The sequence below is a fragment of the Rana temporaria genome, chromosome 3 (genome assembly GCF_905171775.1).
Source record: "Rana temporaria chromosome 3, aRanTem1.1, whole genome shotgun sequence".
Taxonomy (NCBI): Eukaryota; Metazoa; Chordata; class Amphibia; order Anura; family Ranidae; genus Rana; species Rana temporaria.
The window spans coordinates 212,350,774-212,368,125 of NC_053491.1; the positions used below are offsets into that span (position 1 = coordinate 212,350,774).

At 40.6% G+C, this 17,352-nt stretch overlaps 1 protein-coding gene across 1 annotated transcript in view; it reads right to left on the bottom strand.

The window, feature by feature from the left end:
* Positions 1–17,352, bottom strand: part of PPM1H (protein phosphatase, Mg2+/Mn2+ dependent 1H) — a 211,722-nt gene that overhangs the window by 12,837 nt on the left and 181,533 nt on the right. Inside the window, exon 8 of the mRNA XM_040344216.1 lies at positions 4,680–4,787. Within this exon, the coding sequence (XP_040200150.1) occupies positions 4,680–4,787 (108 nt within the window). The remainder of the gene's footprint in view (positions 1–4,679; positions 4,788–17,352) is intronic.

The window sequence follows — 17,352 nt, forward strand, 5'->3', positions numbered from 1 at the left end:
GCGCAAACCACGTATATTATGCGCCAGGCGCAACTACGTTCGTGAATCGGCGTATCTCCCTCATTTGCATATGTGCATAGAAAATCGATAGGAGCGGAAAATGCGCCCAGCGTAAATATGCGCCCACGATACGACGGCGTAGGCAAGTTACGTCGGTAGTAGGAAGCCTATTTTTAGGCGTATCTCAGATTGTGGGCACGGCGCACAGATACGACGGCGCATAGTTACACTTACGCGGCGTATCTCGAGATACGTCGGCGTAAGTGCTTTGTGAATCCGGGTCTAAATCTTCTACTTCCCTCATCAGTTCATCCCTCACAGTCCCTACCTTTTGTTTCCCCTGCCCCTCCCTTTTAGATTGTAAACTCGCAGGAGCAGGGCTTCTCTAACCCTCTTGTTTTGAATTGTACTGTTGGTGAAGTGTCTCCCTGCATTGTAAAGCGCTGCACAAACTGTTGGCGCTATATAAAGCCTGTATAATAATAATAATATTCAAACTACAAAACAGACACAGGAACTCATTTTTTTTTATTTGATTGCAAACAGAACCCCTTTCATTTATCTTCCCTTTTAGGATCTCTTGCCTTTCAATACTTTTTGTCTTCTCAAATCCCATGCTGCACTCTGTGTTCCATCTGTGCAGTGAATGCCGCCTTCACTATTTTTCCAGGTGGGATCAACCAGCATTGACTTCAAACAAAAACATCCTAAAGCATACTCTGAGAACTTTGACTTCCTACATCTTCCATGTAAATAATGAGAAACTCATGTCATTTTCTTCAATTAGATTATTTCTGTTCCTCTAGTGTTCTCATACTATTGACAAACACTTGGCAATTTCCTAAAATCACTAGAAGGTAACAGATAAGGCTGGTTAATTTCCTAGTGAAGCTCCATTTATTATTCTAGTCCTGGTCATTAAGGAGTCATGTGCAACTCCCCATGTTGCATCTTCATCTTCTCAAATGCAACCTGATGCCCTCTCAAGCCTCAATTGTTGTCATTTATAGGGCAAAAAAATTGTCACGCAATTTTTGTGTAAAAACAGACTCCCCCAAATGACATCACAGTTGTCCTCATTCAATCCAGAAGCAAATACCCTTCCTGCAGAAGTTAGGGTTTACTGTTGTAATGGTGCAAAATGCTTCTATGATACTAACAGAAAACATAATTTCATAACACAACCATATTGATTTTGACCTCATTTTGGGATCTTCTGCATCATTATGGAACAATCTGTACTTGTAGAATACAATTTTAAAGCACATCAATTTTTTGCAAAAATCGGAAAACCTGTCCCAGGTCAATAACTGAAAGAACTGAAACAAGTGAGTCATCATGGCAGCCGGACAACTAGCACTAGCAGCAGCCGGTTATCTCAAAAAAATTCCTTTAAAAAGCTGTTCTAATGCTGACCTTGAGACTCATGCAATGGTTTACAATAGGGGACCCACTGCAAATATTTGCCAGCAGCAAACATTACCTGCTGGTATATCAGAATAGTAATTGTAAATAAATTGGTTACAAAGTCTTACGCCTGGTAAACACAGGCAGGTTTTTTTTTCATTCAACCCAGTGTTAGTACAGTGCTCTCCTTGCTGAGCTATTGTGTCCCGACAGGGGGACCACCCTTCTGCCAGAACACACTGGTCAGCGCTCGCATTTATTAGCTAAGAGCGCTGATTGGATGCCGATTGGCAGCTGTTTTTTCAACATGACTGTTCTGCCGGCTCCTGTTGGACAGGTTGGTGCACACACAGGCTGAATGTTGGAATTTTTTTGTTTAACTGGACAATATTCGACTGGTGTGTACCAGGTTTTGGAAATGTGTACTAGAAGTATCTTGTACTGTTTTATTGGTTTAGATACATTGTTATGTTACTCAACACTTTTTTGCGGGAATCAGTAAATTTGTATTTATGGTATCGTTATGTTTACTTGAAGCCCTGTCATTCAATTATCAAATGTCAGACACTCTATTCAACATACATGTTCTAGTATTTGACAGGTAAAATGTTGGGGTGGAGCTTACAGCTAATAGGGGCTGGATTAATCTAAACGTGGAGAAAAGTTGAGGCCCTATATATAAAGTCTGAGCCTAGGCTCCAGAACCCTCCCCAGGTACGAAGGAACTGATCTAAAGAGAAACAGAAGTACTTAAAAACAAAAACAAATATAAGGAAGAGAGGAATTCTCCTCCAAATATAGGGATTTTTTAGGTGAGGTGCTGTTCGTGGTATTTAAGGTAAGCACACAAAACACAATGGTTTTGGAAAAGTATCAAAAAGATTTAATTTTCATATACAAATATATAGTATAGTATAGTATTTTTATATGAAAATTTAATCGTTTTGATACTTTTCCAAAACCATTGTGTTTTGTGTGCTTACCTTAAATACCACGAACAGCACCTCACCTAAAAAATCCCTATATTTGAAGGAGAATTCCTCTCTTCCTTATATTTGTTTTTGTTTTTATGTATCTTATGATGGGATTGTGAGTAATTGCTGTTCGACCTAGGAAACCATTCACCTACCCCCTTCTTTTTCTAAACAGAAGTACTTGTTGCCTTAGAAATAATGTTCGTTTATACAATTTGGTAGACATGATAAATTCACTTTAAACCATTTAAATACTATTATTCACAATGCATTATTGAATTGGACTGAAGCTGCTGTAGGCTACAAGCATTAAAAGTTAAGATTGTAGCTATAAAATTAACCGACATAAAATTTTATTTCTTAATCACAAAGGGATTATCTCCCTAGTGTTTCTTACCGAAGACAGTGCAACACTTTGCAAAGCAAAAAAGCTCATTACAGGTAACCTTTTTTTTAAATAAGAAGCAAAGTTGCAGATTTTTTTAACTCGCTTAAAAAAATAGTTTCAGTAGAAAGTGTGTGGCATGTTTATTAATGATGTACAGTGCTGAAATCAATAGACAAAGTGGCATTCTGGGGTGTGGAGGGGCACAGCGCTGTTTACAGCCATATGGCATAATAGAGATGTTTAGTGGGGTAGCCTGGAAACGAGCACAATAAGGGGGTCCAGAAAACAATAATGTCAATGGACTGAGCTCATAGCAAGGGACTTGTATATTCAAATTCGTTTTATAATTTAAATCAAGTCATCACAAAGGAAAAACTCAGCAGTGATGATGCATGCAAAATATAAACAGTGCCTTGAAAAAGTATTTTTACCTCTTTTTCCCCACATTTTGTCATGTTACAACTAAAAATGAGAATGTATTTTATTGGGATTTTATGTGATAGACCAACACAAAGTGGCACATAATTGTGAAGTGGAAGGATAACTGGTTAACATTTTGTACAAATATCTGAAAAGTGTGGCGTGCATTTGTATTCAGCCCCTTTACTCTGATACGCCTAATGAAAACCCAGTGGAAACAATTGCTTTCAGAAGTCACCTAATTAGTAAATAGAGTCCACCTGTGTTTAATTTATTCTCGGTATAAATACAACTGTTCTGTGAAGCCCTCTGATCTTTTTTAGAGAACCTTAGTGAGCAAACAGCATTATGAAGGAACACACCAGACAGGTCAGAAATAAAGTTATGGAAAAGTAAAAAAAAAAAAAAGGTTAGGGTATAAAAAAAATATCTCAAGCTTTGAACATCTCACTGAACACTGTTCAATCCATCATTCAAAAATGGAAAGAGTATGGCACAACTGCAAACCTACCAAGACATGGTCGTCCATCTAAACTGACAGGCCGGGCAAGGAGAGCATTAATTAGAGAAGCAGCAAAGAGTCCCATGGCAACTCTGGAGAAGCTGCAGAGATCCACATTTCTTCAGCAGAGATAGGGAAGCTGGGCATAGTTGATAAGAAGATGGATGGAGCCAAATACAGGGAAATCTTAGAACCAAACCTATAGAGTCTGCAAAAGACTTGAGACTGGAGCAGAGTTTCCCCTTTCAGCAGAACCACCCTAAACATACAGCCAGAGCTACAATGGAATAGTTTAGATCAAAGCATATTCATGTGTTAGAATGACTCAGTCAAAGTCCAGATGTAAATCCAATTGAGAATCTGTGGCAAGACTTGAAAATTGCTGTTCAGAGACGCTCTCCATCCCAAAAGGGCTTGTAGCTGCAACTTTAGTGAAAAGTGGTTCTACAAAGTATTGACTTAGGGGGCAGAATACAAATGCATACCACTTGTTTCACATATTTGTAAAAAAAAATTGAAAACCATTTATCCATTTCCCTCTACTTCCCAATTATGTGCCACTTTGTGTTGGTCCATCACATACAATCCCGATACAATACATTTACGTTTTTGGTTGTAACATGACAACATGTGGAAAATTTCAAGGGGTATGAATACTTATTCAAGGCACTGTATATATATTATATATATATATATATATATATATATATATGTATATATATAAAAAAGGTAGCTACTTATGAATGCATTGAATATTGTTCTGTAGATAAAGTATACCACTGACTGATACAATGCACTAGAGTAAAGGAAAGATTAATTTTAACTAGTACTGTACTACAGTGGTAAGTAGAGTGGAGAAACCTACAACAGAAGAGAGGGCAGGCTGGGATACAGTTTTTGTGAATAGATGCTAAAGAACATTCTTTTTTTTTCTTACAAGCTGTATGTATATAAAAACACAGACACGAAGGATATCTACAGCACTTACCTCTGGCACAGAAGAGAGAAAGGGTTTAATGTAAATATTTGAATCGTGAACTTTCAAATCATGATCGCCAAGTCCCCTAGTTACTCCAATTGTAGCCATTACCCGAGCCTGCAATCAAAGAAAATTCCCAACACATTAAGATTGAGTGAGACAATTTGTATATATGACCCTTTTTTCATTTTTGGGATATTTTAGGTCTATAAATAACATACTGTATTTCTTGGCGTATAACACTCACTTTTTTACCCTGAAAATAGAGTGTAAACTGTGCCTGGGTGTTATACGCAGGGGGCTGTGGAAAGTTTTTTCCCTGAAACTTCCCTCTTAAAGTTAGGATGTGTGTTATACGCCAATAAATACAATACATGTGTTTTGACAACATTTAAATATTTTACAGCTACAAGAATTTAAAGTGATTGTAAAATCTTGTTTTCTTCTTTTTTTTTTTTTTAAATAACAAACATGTTATACTTTCCTCCTCTGTGAAGTTGGTCTTGCACAGAGCAGCCCAGATCCTCTTCTTCTCAGGTCCCCGTTTGCTGCTCCTGGCCCCTCTCTCCTATTGAGTGCCCCCACAGTCAGCAGCTTCCTATGGGATCACTGGAGCAGAGTCACCGCTCCATGTGTCCATTCAGACATGGAGCCCCAACCCGCCCCCTTTCTCCCCTGATTGGCTGACTGACTTTGATTGACAGCCATGGGAGCCAATGGTGCCGCTGCTGTGTCTCAGCCAATCAGGAGGATTGTCCCAGATGGCTTAGACACTTGTGGACATCGCTGGAGAGAGATTGGGTGGCTGCTACACACAAAAGGTTATTTAGATTAATGCATAGCATGCATTAAGATAAAAAACCTTCTGATTTTACAACTCCTTTAATAAACACATTTTAATGACATGGCTGACATATTGTGGACTAATATTTTGTAGCACATAGCCCAAATCCTATTATACAAGAACATTACCAAATGTCCCTCTTTAAGTGAAACGATAATGATTTTTATTGAATGTTCCATTTTTTTTAAATCTATTTCTATAAATCCAATTTAAATCATGTATGGAGCTGACTGAAAAAATAGTAAGCCAACCTATGAACTTGTGCATGTAAATGTAAAGCCCCATACACCATCAGACCAAAATCCCTGCGGACAGAGAACGCGGTGACGTAGAAGACACCGACGTTCTCAAACACGGAAGTGCAATGCTTCTACGCATGCGTCAAATCAATTTGACGCATGCGCGGGATTTCGGGATGCTGGTTACACGTCATAACCAGCGGACATGTCCGATTAGGTGTACTAACCATTGGACATGTCCGACGGACATGTTTCCAGCGGACAAGTTTCTTAGCTTGCTAAGAAACTTTTGTCCGCTGGCAGGGCTGGACTGAAACAAAAATTTTGCCCTGGACTTCATCCAGACTGGCCCACTTCGGACAACTCCCGCAACCCCCATCCCCGCCACCCAAGCCCCCTCTCCCCCTTCACAAGCCACTAGCCATTCTACTTTATTAGAGTAGAACGGCTGGTACTGTTACTCTTATAGGCAGTACCAGTGGAGAAGCTAGACATTATTTCACCCGGGGCAAAGCAGGGGACCCGGCGGTCCGCTGTCACTGAAGCAGGCCCACTGAGCCATCGGCCCACCGGGAAACTCCCTGTAGTCCCAATGGCCAGTCCATCCCTGTCCACTGGAAACCTGTCCGCTAGGCCGTACACACGGTCGGACATGTCCGCGGAAACTGGTCCGCGGACCAGTTTCCGCGGACATGTTCGACCGTGTGTACGCGGCCTTAAGGTTTGACCTCATATTAGATGGTTTTGGTAAACCTGAAGAGAAAAACCTGCAGGAAAACTGATAGTGTATATGAGGCTTAAGAATAATCTACTGAGCTCTGTAAACAAAATGTTTTTTTTTTTTTTTCAGCAGAGGAGAGTATGAAAACAAGAAAACATGTTAAAAAACTGAGCCGACAGCTCAATTTGCAAAATATTCACATGCAATATAACAAATATTATACATATAAAGTATCTCACAAAAGTGAGTACACCCTACATTTTTGTGAATATTTTATTTTATTATCTTTTCAACACTGAAGAAATTACACTTTGCTACAATATAAAGTAGTGAGTGTACAGCTTTTATAACAGTGTAAATTTGCTGACCCCTCAAAACAACTCAACACACAGCCAATAATGTCTCAACAGCGGGCAACAAAAGCGAGTACACCCCTAAGTGAAAATGTCCAAATCGAGCCCAAAGTGTCAATATTTTGTGTGGCCACCATTATTTTCCAGTACTGCCTTGGGCATGGAGTTTACCAGAGCTTCACAGGTTGCCACTGGAGTCCTCTTCCACTCCTCCATGATGACATCACAGAGCTCGTGGATGTTATAGACCTTGCGCTCCTTCACCTTCCAATTGAGGATGTCCCACAGATGCTCAATATGGTTTAGGTCTGGAGACATTCTTGGCCAGTCAGTGGTCGCCTTGGAGGTGTGTTTCGGGTCGATATTTTGGAACACTGCCCTGTGGCCCAAACTACGAAAGGGAGGGGATCATGCTCTGCTTCAGTATGTCACAGTCCATTTTGGCATTCATGGTTCCCTCCATGAACTGTAGCTCCCCAGTGCCGGCAGTCCTCATGCTTGACTATAGGCAAGGCAAGACACGTGTGAAAAAAATGTGTTCCCGGTGCAAGAAAACCAATCAAATTGTATACATTTTTATTAAAAAGTTAAAAAGTAAATCATTAAACTCACATATTAACTCTGAGCCGGCACTAAGCTGATCCAGCCGTGTATGTGGAGTATTAAATGTCGGCGTGTCTGCCCCTGTATTTCCTTTGAGGAAATACAGGGGCAGACACGCCCCTGTAACTTTTTAATGAAACATCAGTGATATACTACACTATGATGGCCATTTATGTGTTCTATGAGAATCTATAGAGCAAGAAATAATAAAATATTACTGGGATGGACCATTGACCGATCCAATGTAACGGAGTGGTTAACCTTAATTAATCAACCAAAGGCGCATACTTTTCCCTATCTGGTGAGTGGCCATTTCACTAGGTGGTGGGATAGTCACTATAGCGGTGGAAGTAGAAGCATTTGATTACAGACAAGGGACGGCACCTTTGGAAAGGTGTTGATCACTCACTGAGGACATCCATTGTACTTTTGCTGCATATGCACTTTATTGTTGATTGAAGGGCTGAATGAACTTGATGCACATAGTAGTATTTGCATTTTATTTATTCTATGTTTGGCACATGCACTTTAAATATTGATAATAGTTTGTCGCACAGTTGTTTAAGTTTGGCATAAATTTAATTGGTATCACTGAGAGGAATTTTCACGGCAACAAAGCACTGGTATATATTCATCATTTATTTTTATTGGGAATATTATTATTTAGGAGTTAGCGCAATCCATATTTCAATCTATAGGCAAGACACACTTGTCTTTGTACTCCTCACCTGGTTGCCACCACACACTCTTTCTTGTGCATCATCTTTAGAAGAGACTTCCGTCTGGGATGACAGCCATGCAGACCAATTTGGTGCAGGGTGCGGCGTATGGTCTGAGCACTAACAGGCTGACCCCCCACCCCTTTAACCTCTGCAGCAATGCTGGAAGCATTCATACATCTATTTCCCAAAGACAACCTCTGGATATGTGCACGTGCACTCAACTTCTTTGATCAACCATGGCGAGGCCTGTTCTGAGTGGAACCTGCGCTGTTAAACCACTGTGTGGCCTTGGCCACCGTGCTGCAGGTCAGTTTCAGGGTAATCTTCTTACAGCCTAGGCCATCTTTATGTAGAGCAAAAATGATTTTTTTCAGATCTTCAGAGAGTTCTTTGCCATGTTGAACTACAGTGACTAGTATGAAAGGGTGAGAGCGATAACACAAAATGTAACGCACCTGCTTCCCATTCACACCTGAGACCTTGTAACAATAATGAGTCACATGACACCGGGGAGGGAAAATGGCTAATTGGGCCCAATTTGGACATTTTCACTTAGGGGTGTACTCACTTTTGTTACCAGCGGTTTAGACATTAATGGCTGTGTGTTGAGTTATCTTGAGGGGACAGAAAATGTACACTGTTATACAATCTGTACACTCACTACTTTACATTGTAGCAAAGTATAATTTCTTCAATGTTGTCATATGAAAAGATGTAATAAAACAAAAATGTGAGGGGTGTACTCACTTTTGTGAGATACTGTATATGAATGTTCTTATTTTATTTTACTACACATTAAAATAAAGAAAATTAGGGTTGTCCCGATACCGATACTAGTATCGGTACCGATACCAAGCATTTGCCCAAGTACTTGTACTCAGGCAAATGCTCCCGATGCTTCACCCGATACTTGTACTGTCGCCGGTGATCAGTGCGTGGGGAAGTTACAAGCACCGATCACCGCTGATTTTAAAGCAGCTGAAAGCCGCCATGTATCCCGCCGTGTATGCCACCGTGTATCCCACCGTGTTTCTCTCCCCTTTCGTGCTCCTCCTCCACCCCCTGGAAATGTCAGGATGGAGAGCGGGGTAGGAACCGGTAAATCCGGCTCCTTACTGCTCCGAATGGACAGAGTCAGTGATCACTGACTCGGTCCATTCACATAACTGAAACATTGTAACCTGTGTTTACAAATGTTTCAGTTTATGAATGAAGAGAAGACGCTGTCTTTACTCCATTCATTTTCATGCTGCTGAGAAAGGGACAGGGGAACATGTGTCCCTAGTCCCTTTCCCTGTCTCAAAGGGAAGATGTCAGAGGTCTGTTAAGACCCCTGATCTCACCAAAGCCCCCCCAACAGGGCTGAAAAAACAAAAAAAAACAAAAGAAAAAAAATTATTGTAGAAAATAAAAAAAATGTAAGAAAAAAAAACACTGACACGGTCCACCCCCCCCCCTTAAAAAGAAAGCATTATAAATAAAAAAAAAAAAACATACTGACACATGTGCCGCTGTCACATGAGATTAAAAAAAAGTATCGGTATTCGGTATCGGCGAGTACTTGAAAAAAGTATCGGTACTTGTACTCGGTCTTAAAAAAGTGGTATCGGGACAACCGTAAAAAAATATATACTATGTTTTGTTAAGATTTGGGTTTAAAAAAATGTAATAATCATGTAAAATTGATTGGCATAATAATCATAATGCGTTGAGAAAAAATAATTTTATTGAATTGAGGTAACACAAGTTGTACACTGCAGTGCCAATAAAGCAAGAATAGCCAAAGCTTTTCCGGCTATACTTCCCCTATGGATCACAGGAGTGCACTTAGTTCTGCACTCCTGTGAAACGGTTTCATCTGACACATCACACAGCCGGTGGAAAGATCCTGGACGGGCAGCTGTCTCAGCCTCTCAGTGAGGCTTCCACCCTCTTCACCGCTGGAGGGGCAAAGCAGAGAACCAGTAAGTGACAGTCGTCAACCCTTTACGCGATGAGGGGCAAGAACTGAGCGATCAGCTGTGTTTGATCACTCCAGTTTCAGTTTTAGAGGCGACGCAGGACAGCAGCAGCTTGAATTGTTGCTGCAGCCATCGAGGTGAATACGATTTGTATTTTATTTTTTAAAGCCATACTTGTCTTTTAAAGCTTAAAAGCACCCTAACGCACCTCCACAACAAGCTATGCTGCATTACGAAAATGGTTCAGGCATATTTTTAGATTACTCTGTAGTATTGAGGCTACCTAATGCTACACACATTAACGCACACGTGTTACAGCAATGCACCAGAGACTGTAGTGGTGTGAATGGGTCTGTTATATCTTAAAAAACCTTGATTCTATATAAAATGGTAAATGTGAATATGTAAATACGATATCCAATTTTGCTCCTATTGTTTTAATAATTAACATGAATAAGATCCTTCTCCCCCCTATTTCGGCCAGTTTTTGAACCGATTCATTGCTAAAATTACAATTGCTCCATAGCTATAGTTCATATCATAATTATATCCGGTTCCGTTTATATCATAATATTCTATAATATTTTATATGAGTTCAAATGTAATAGACTAACATGATTGGTTTGACTATAACCTGCTTTGATTCCTTTAATATTTCACATAGAATAATCTAATAAATATTTGTAGATCCTATGTTTCAAATACTCTCTCTTATTACACGATACCATTTTTCTTTTTCTGTAATCTTTTATTGTCAATTGTATCTACTGTTTTCTCTTTACTTTAAACCCAATAAACAAATTTGACAACAAAAAACCTTGATTCTTTGTATAATTTGTAATTTATCCTTGATCATTACATGTGCAAAGCTCTGCGCCTCTTGCTTTTCAGCTATACACAAGGGTTGTGCTTACTGCTTTTCCTCACAAAGTCCGAGTCAGACAGTTCATTGCTAAAACTAGCAATACGCTAGTAGAATTTTGTTTAAAAACTCTACTAGTGAAGAAATCATTTTGATGAAACATGTCGGGGAGTGATTACTAAAGTCACAACCGCACACCTTAAACTTTCTAAGCTTGAACGTGGAATGGTCTAATCTGCCACCAGCTCAATTACCTAAGCAGCAGCTTCAGTACACCTGCACAAGGGCTGTGAGTAACACTTGGGCTATTCGTTGGTCCGCTGTGACCACTAGTTCACCTGGAGGATATCTTTATTTTTTGTTTTACACCGTGTCAGTTTTTGGATTTATACACTGCTTGTAACAAGAGTTACCTTTGTGAGTGCATTCTTTGGGAGATTTGTAGTGTGTTATTAAAAGTTGTGTTACAGTATCACACTATTGTGCTCTCTTTTTCTTATTTGCATATGGCTGTTATCTTGGAGTTTTCTTTTTGCTTCGGATCTCCATCTGTTTAACTGAATGCTCCACTCTATATGAAAAGAAGGAGTTCTATCAACTAAACTGAGGGGGTCAGTTAACAAGCCTGTGTGCCTAAACACGAAAGTGTCAGGCCATTTGTTGCGGTGAGTTTGCATTTCTGATGGGTGGTGGAAGCATGCAGTCACTGTGGTGTGGTGAAAGCACTTATTGAAGATCTGGAAGGATTTTTTCTTTTCCTTTGTTCTCCATTTATGAACTATTTATATATATATTTTTTTGTTCACTTAGGCAGTTTATGGACTTTATTTGCCAACCTGGTATTTTTTGATGCAATTTTTGCACGGATTTTTGGACACTTATATATTGACTCACTTAGAGGGTGGATTATTTATTTATTTTTCACTATGTCACTGTACCAATATTATATTTGTTGATTTACATTTTCACTTATTTTTCTGAGCGCTGTTTAATATCACATTTGGCACCTTATTTATAATAGGTATCACTGTATTTGCATATTAACTATTTAAGAACATCTGTTTGTTTTTCTAAGGATCCAGTCACACCTGGGCGATTTCAATTGCTGGAAGAATTTCATCAAAATGCAGAATGCCTTTGCGGTGCCCTTATTTCTCAATGACACCCCAAACATGGTGCGATTGTCACGCAGCAGATGGCGGCAAAATCACGCAAACAGAATCACGGGACGCATGTTGCCCAAAAGAAGTCCCGGAACGTCTTTTGGATGACATGTGTCTCGCGATTTTGTTTGATTGATTTTGCTGCTATTTGTCATGCAACAATCACAGCAAAAAATGGCACCGCGTTTGGGGTACCATTGAGAAAAAATGGCATTGCAAACACGACCTGAGTTTTGCCGCTCTTTAAATCGTGGAGGTGTGAATGGAGCTTAAGGGTTAGTGAGGTCATATCAACATTTGTTTTTGACTGCAGTGATAAAAAAGTACAAATGAGCAGGCAAGAAAAATTTCCTCGAACAAAGTACTCTGTGACATCTGTCAAGTCATGTACCGAAGTTCTCATTGAATGTTTTTTCAAAAATCAAAAAAGTGCACTATGCGACTGACTGATACTATACACTCATTTTATTCAATACACCTTGCTAGTACCAGTTTGGACCCCCTTTTGCCTTCAGAACTGCCATAATTATTTGTGGCATAGATTCAACAAGGTGTTGGAAAAATTGCTCAGAGATTTTGGTCCATATTGACATGATAGCATCACGCAGTCGCTGCAGATTTGTCGGCTGCACATTCATGATGAGAATCTCCTGTTCCACCACATTACAAAGGTGCTTTATTGTATTGAGATCTAGTGACTGTAGAAGCCATTGGAGTACAGTGAACGCGTTTTCATGTTCAAGAAACCACTTTTAGATGATTTGAACTTTGTTACAATCAGAAGATTGGTACGCTTTAGTCATAAAGGAATGGACATGGTCAGCAACAATACTCAAGTAGGCCGTGGCATTTAAACGATGCTCAATTGGTACTAAGGGGCCCAAAGTGTGCCCAGGAAATATCCCCCACACCATTACACCACCAGCCTGAACAGTTGATACAAGGCAGGGTGGATCCATGTTTTCATGTTGTTTCTGCCAAATTGTCACCCTACGATCTAAATGTCGCAGCTGAAATTGAGACTCATCAGACCAGGCAACGTTTTCCAATCTTCCATTGTCCAATTTTGGTGAGCCTGTTCAAATTGTAGCCTCAGTTTCCTGCTGCTAGCCGGTGTGAACTATTGCAGGCTGCTGAAGCCCATCTTCTTCAAGGTTTGATGTGTTGTGCATTCAGAGCTGGTATTCTGACTACATTGGTTGTAAAGGGTGGTTATTTGCGTTACTGTTGCCTTTCTATAATCTCATACCATCAGCCCATTCTCCTCTGACATCAAAAGGCATTTTTGTCCACACAACCTCCACTCACTGGATATGTGCTCTTTTTCGGACCATTTTTTGTAAACCCTAGAGATGGTTGTGTGTGAAAATCCCAGTAGATCAGTAGTTTTTGAAATACTCATACCTGCCAGTCTGGCACCAACAAACATATCATGTTCAAAGTCACTTAAATCCCCTTTCTTCCCCCTTCTGATGCTCGGTTTGAACTTCAACATGTCGTCTTCACTAAATGCCCAATAGCCGGTTCACACAGGGGCAACACGACTTACAGTCCAACTTTGCAAGGCAACTTCAGCGCGACATGGAGCAACTTACAACGCGACTTAAAGTTGCCTCCAGGACAGGCAACTTTGGCTGTGGCCAATCACAGAATAATCAGCTCTGTGGGAGGGAGGGGTGTGCTTGAGTAAACAATTATTTCTTCCTGTAAAGTTGCTTCAGTTAAGACGGTGATCCGACTTTGGAGGCGACTTCCATTGAAATCAATGGGTACAAGTTGCCTACAAGTCGCCTTGAAGTAGTACAGGAACCTTTTCTGAAGTCGGAGCGACTTCAGTAGTGTACCTTAAGACGGCTCTCATTCACTTCAATTGAATTTCTCATGTTGCGTGACTTGGTGCGACACAAGTCGGATCCCAAGTCGTGGTAGTGTGAACCGGCACTTAATGCATTGATTTTCTGCCATGTGATTGGCTGATTAGCAATTTGTGTTACCAAGTAATTGAACAGGTGTACCTAATAAAGTGGTATATCACAGCAGTTGTTGAGTCTTCAATATCTCTATATTTAATAAAAAAACACAGAAAGACAATGATAACATTTTCCCTCTGAAATACTCTAGATTTAACTGTAAACTACATGTAAGCAGCACTGTTAAAAAAATATAATTAATTATATGGTTATGTGGTCCATTAACAAATCATTTTTACGCATACTCCCAATTATTTAAAGGAAATTACAAGCTTTTCCCTTTACTTCTCAAATAAATCAGAAATGTAGATGGCAAATAATGTTACCTTTGACAAAAATAAATTTAAAATAATCCTTTAGACACCGTTACATATTTAATTAAAATATATACAAAACTAGACTTGCTGCGCACTGCACAATCCAATACAGGCTGTGTTAATGAAAGAATGAGCCCTTTGGAAAATGTAAAATATCTTGGGGAAATTAGTCTTGAGGATGGAATAGGAAGTCAAATAAATATGACTTGCATTATGCATTCTGCTTATTTGTTAAAAATAATAGGTTGTAAGTCTGGTGACTTCGGGGATACCTGTCATAGCCTAGGGGGCAAGTTTGCTTACCCGTGAATTAAATAATAATAACGCTGAATAATATTTTCACATTCAAAATGCATTCACTGTCTCCATCGCATTGTGCAGAAAAACAGAATAAATATTCCCGAACTTGCATTCAGCTCCTGCCACCCCACTCTACCTGTGTGTGGTGCCGAGCAGTCCAACCCCTTTCTCCGACCTGTATGTGGAGACACCATATACCAGGTGGGCATTTCCTTCCTCCAGTCACCACATTGTCTCAGCGGGCACAGCACAATTCTCTTCCTCACTTTGTGGCAATGCCTTTGTTCTCCCGCTGAACTTCTGATGTGGCTGGGCCAGAAGGGGAGAGTTTGTTGCCACAGACTTGACAGAAGCATTGGGATCACGCTCCAGCTGAGTTTTAAATATCTGAGTGGGGGCCAGCAAAAAGGAAAGTTTGTCCTTTGAGGCCTTATGCTACCCTGCTGCCTGCATGAACCCCAAGCTGTGGTTGGGTGCAAAGGACCTGCCCATCTGACCTTCCTAGATACAGCAGTCTCCTGCGCCTATTCTAAACCTCCACCTGCTACTGGAATCTCCATGACCATATGAAGGCACAAGTTTGAGAAGTTCACTTTGATGTCCCATGAATTGCTACCCTTCCAACTACTGCCCTTTGCTCTTGCTGCCAGCCCATTATGATGTTCCATCTGACCACACTGTGTATTTTCTTGAATGAATGAGTGACTTGTATAGCACTACACATGCGAACTGAATCGCCGCTAGGCGCTTTTTGCAGCCAGTGTCTACCTGGCTGGTGCGGTCATTTACCCAATAGGATCTTGACACACAGTCGTACACACATATATACTGGGCCAATTTGGAAAAGATCCAATTAACCTACCAGCATGCCTTTGGAGTGTGGGAGGAAACCGGAGTACCCGGAGGAAACCCACGCAGACACAGGGAGAACATGCAAACACCAGGCAGATGGTGTTGTGGTCGGGATTCGAACCAGCAACCCTTTTGCTGCTAGGTGAAAGTGCTAACCACTACACCCCTGTGCTTTGCCATATCATATTGCTCTCTGTCCATTGCTGTTCCCTAGATCACTTCCCTTTGGAACCAATCCTTTTCATGTGATATACTCACTCTGTGGCTCTGCTGATTTATTTTCCTGTGCCTAGATTGCTGTACTGGGCTCCTGGACTAAACCAATGCTGTGCTCTGTGATCATGCTGCTGTTGTCTCCTTGTTTGGACCATATTAATATCCTGCACTGCTACCATGTGCCAAAATACAAGAATAAACCCCTGCGCACACGTGCGCAGCATCAGGGTCCCCGTGATTCGCCTTTGTGTGTTCTCTTTCTGCACTTCTAGTTGATCACAGTAGTACTAATTAGCTCTATATACAATAAATCCTTCATCAAAAGCACAATAAAGGGTTAGAGGCACTTGTATATTAAATAGATGGTATTCTGCATACGTTGGTTGTAATGAGTGGTTACTTGAGTTACTATTGCCTTTCTATCATCTCAAACCAGTCTGCCCATTTTCCTCTGACATCAACAAGGCATTTTCCTCCACGCAACTTCATCTCACTGGATATTTTCTCTTTTTCTGACCATTCTCTGTAAACCATAGAGATGGTTGTGCAAGAAAAGCCCAGTAGATCAGCAGTTTTTGAAATACTCAGACCAGCCCGTCTGGCAGGAACAAACATGCCACATACAAAGTCACTTAAATCTCCTTTCTTCCCCATTCTGATGCTCGGTTTGAACTTCAACGTGTCGTCGTCACCACATCTAGATGCCTAAATGCGTTTAGTTGTTACCTTGTGATTGGCTGATTAGCAATTTCTGATACCAAACAATTGAACATGTGTACCTAATAAAGTGGCTGGTGAGTGTATACCACATATTGCACCATATACTGTATTTGCCGGGATATAAGACGACTGGGCGTATAAGACGACCCCCTAATTTTCCAGGAAAACTTTTGGTTTTGGGCTATACTCACCATATAAGACTACCCCCTTCATACAAGTCTTTCTGGAAGCTGAGGGTTAGCAAGAACCGCTGACAGAAACAGGCTTTTTTCAAATCTCACTGTGCCATCACGTGCCCCCACTGCGCCAACACTCACGTTTTGCTGATTCTGACTTCCAGGCCGGTGACAGTCTCCGTCTGCTGCGAGCGTCCATGATTTGAAAGCCGCGCCTTCTCCTCAGACTGTCCTATGATAGGCAGAACACAAATTTTCCCAGCAGCGCCTCTGTTCCGCCTATCACGGACGTCCTCTCATCCGAGGATGAGAAGGCATCTGTGATAGGAGGAACACAGAACAGAGGCACTGCTGGGAAGATTTGTGTTCTGCCTATCGCAGGACACTGAGGAGAAGGAGCGGCTTTTAAATCATGGACGCTCGCAGCAGACAGAGACTGTCACCGGCGTATAAGACGACCTCCGACTTTGGATGCATTTTTTTGCATCCAAAAAGTCGTCTTATACGCCGGAAAATAAGGTAACTGTAAAATGAATCAGAGAAAAACAAAGATGTATACAAGACAAACAGTATACAAATATGTGAATGAATATTTTCATTTTAAATACATCTAAAATTTGCAGTTACATTATTCTTTATAATATGTCATGTTCAAATTGTAAG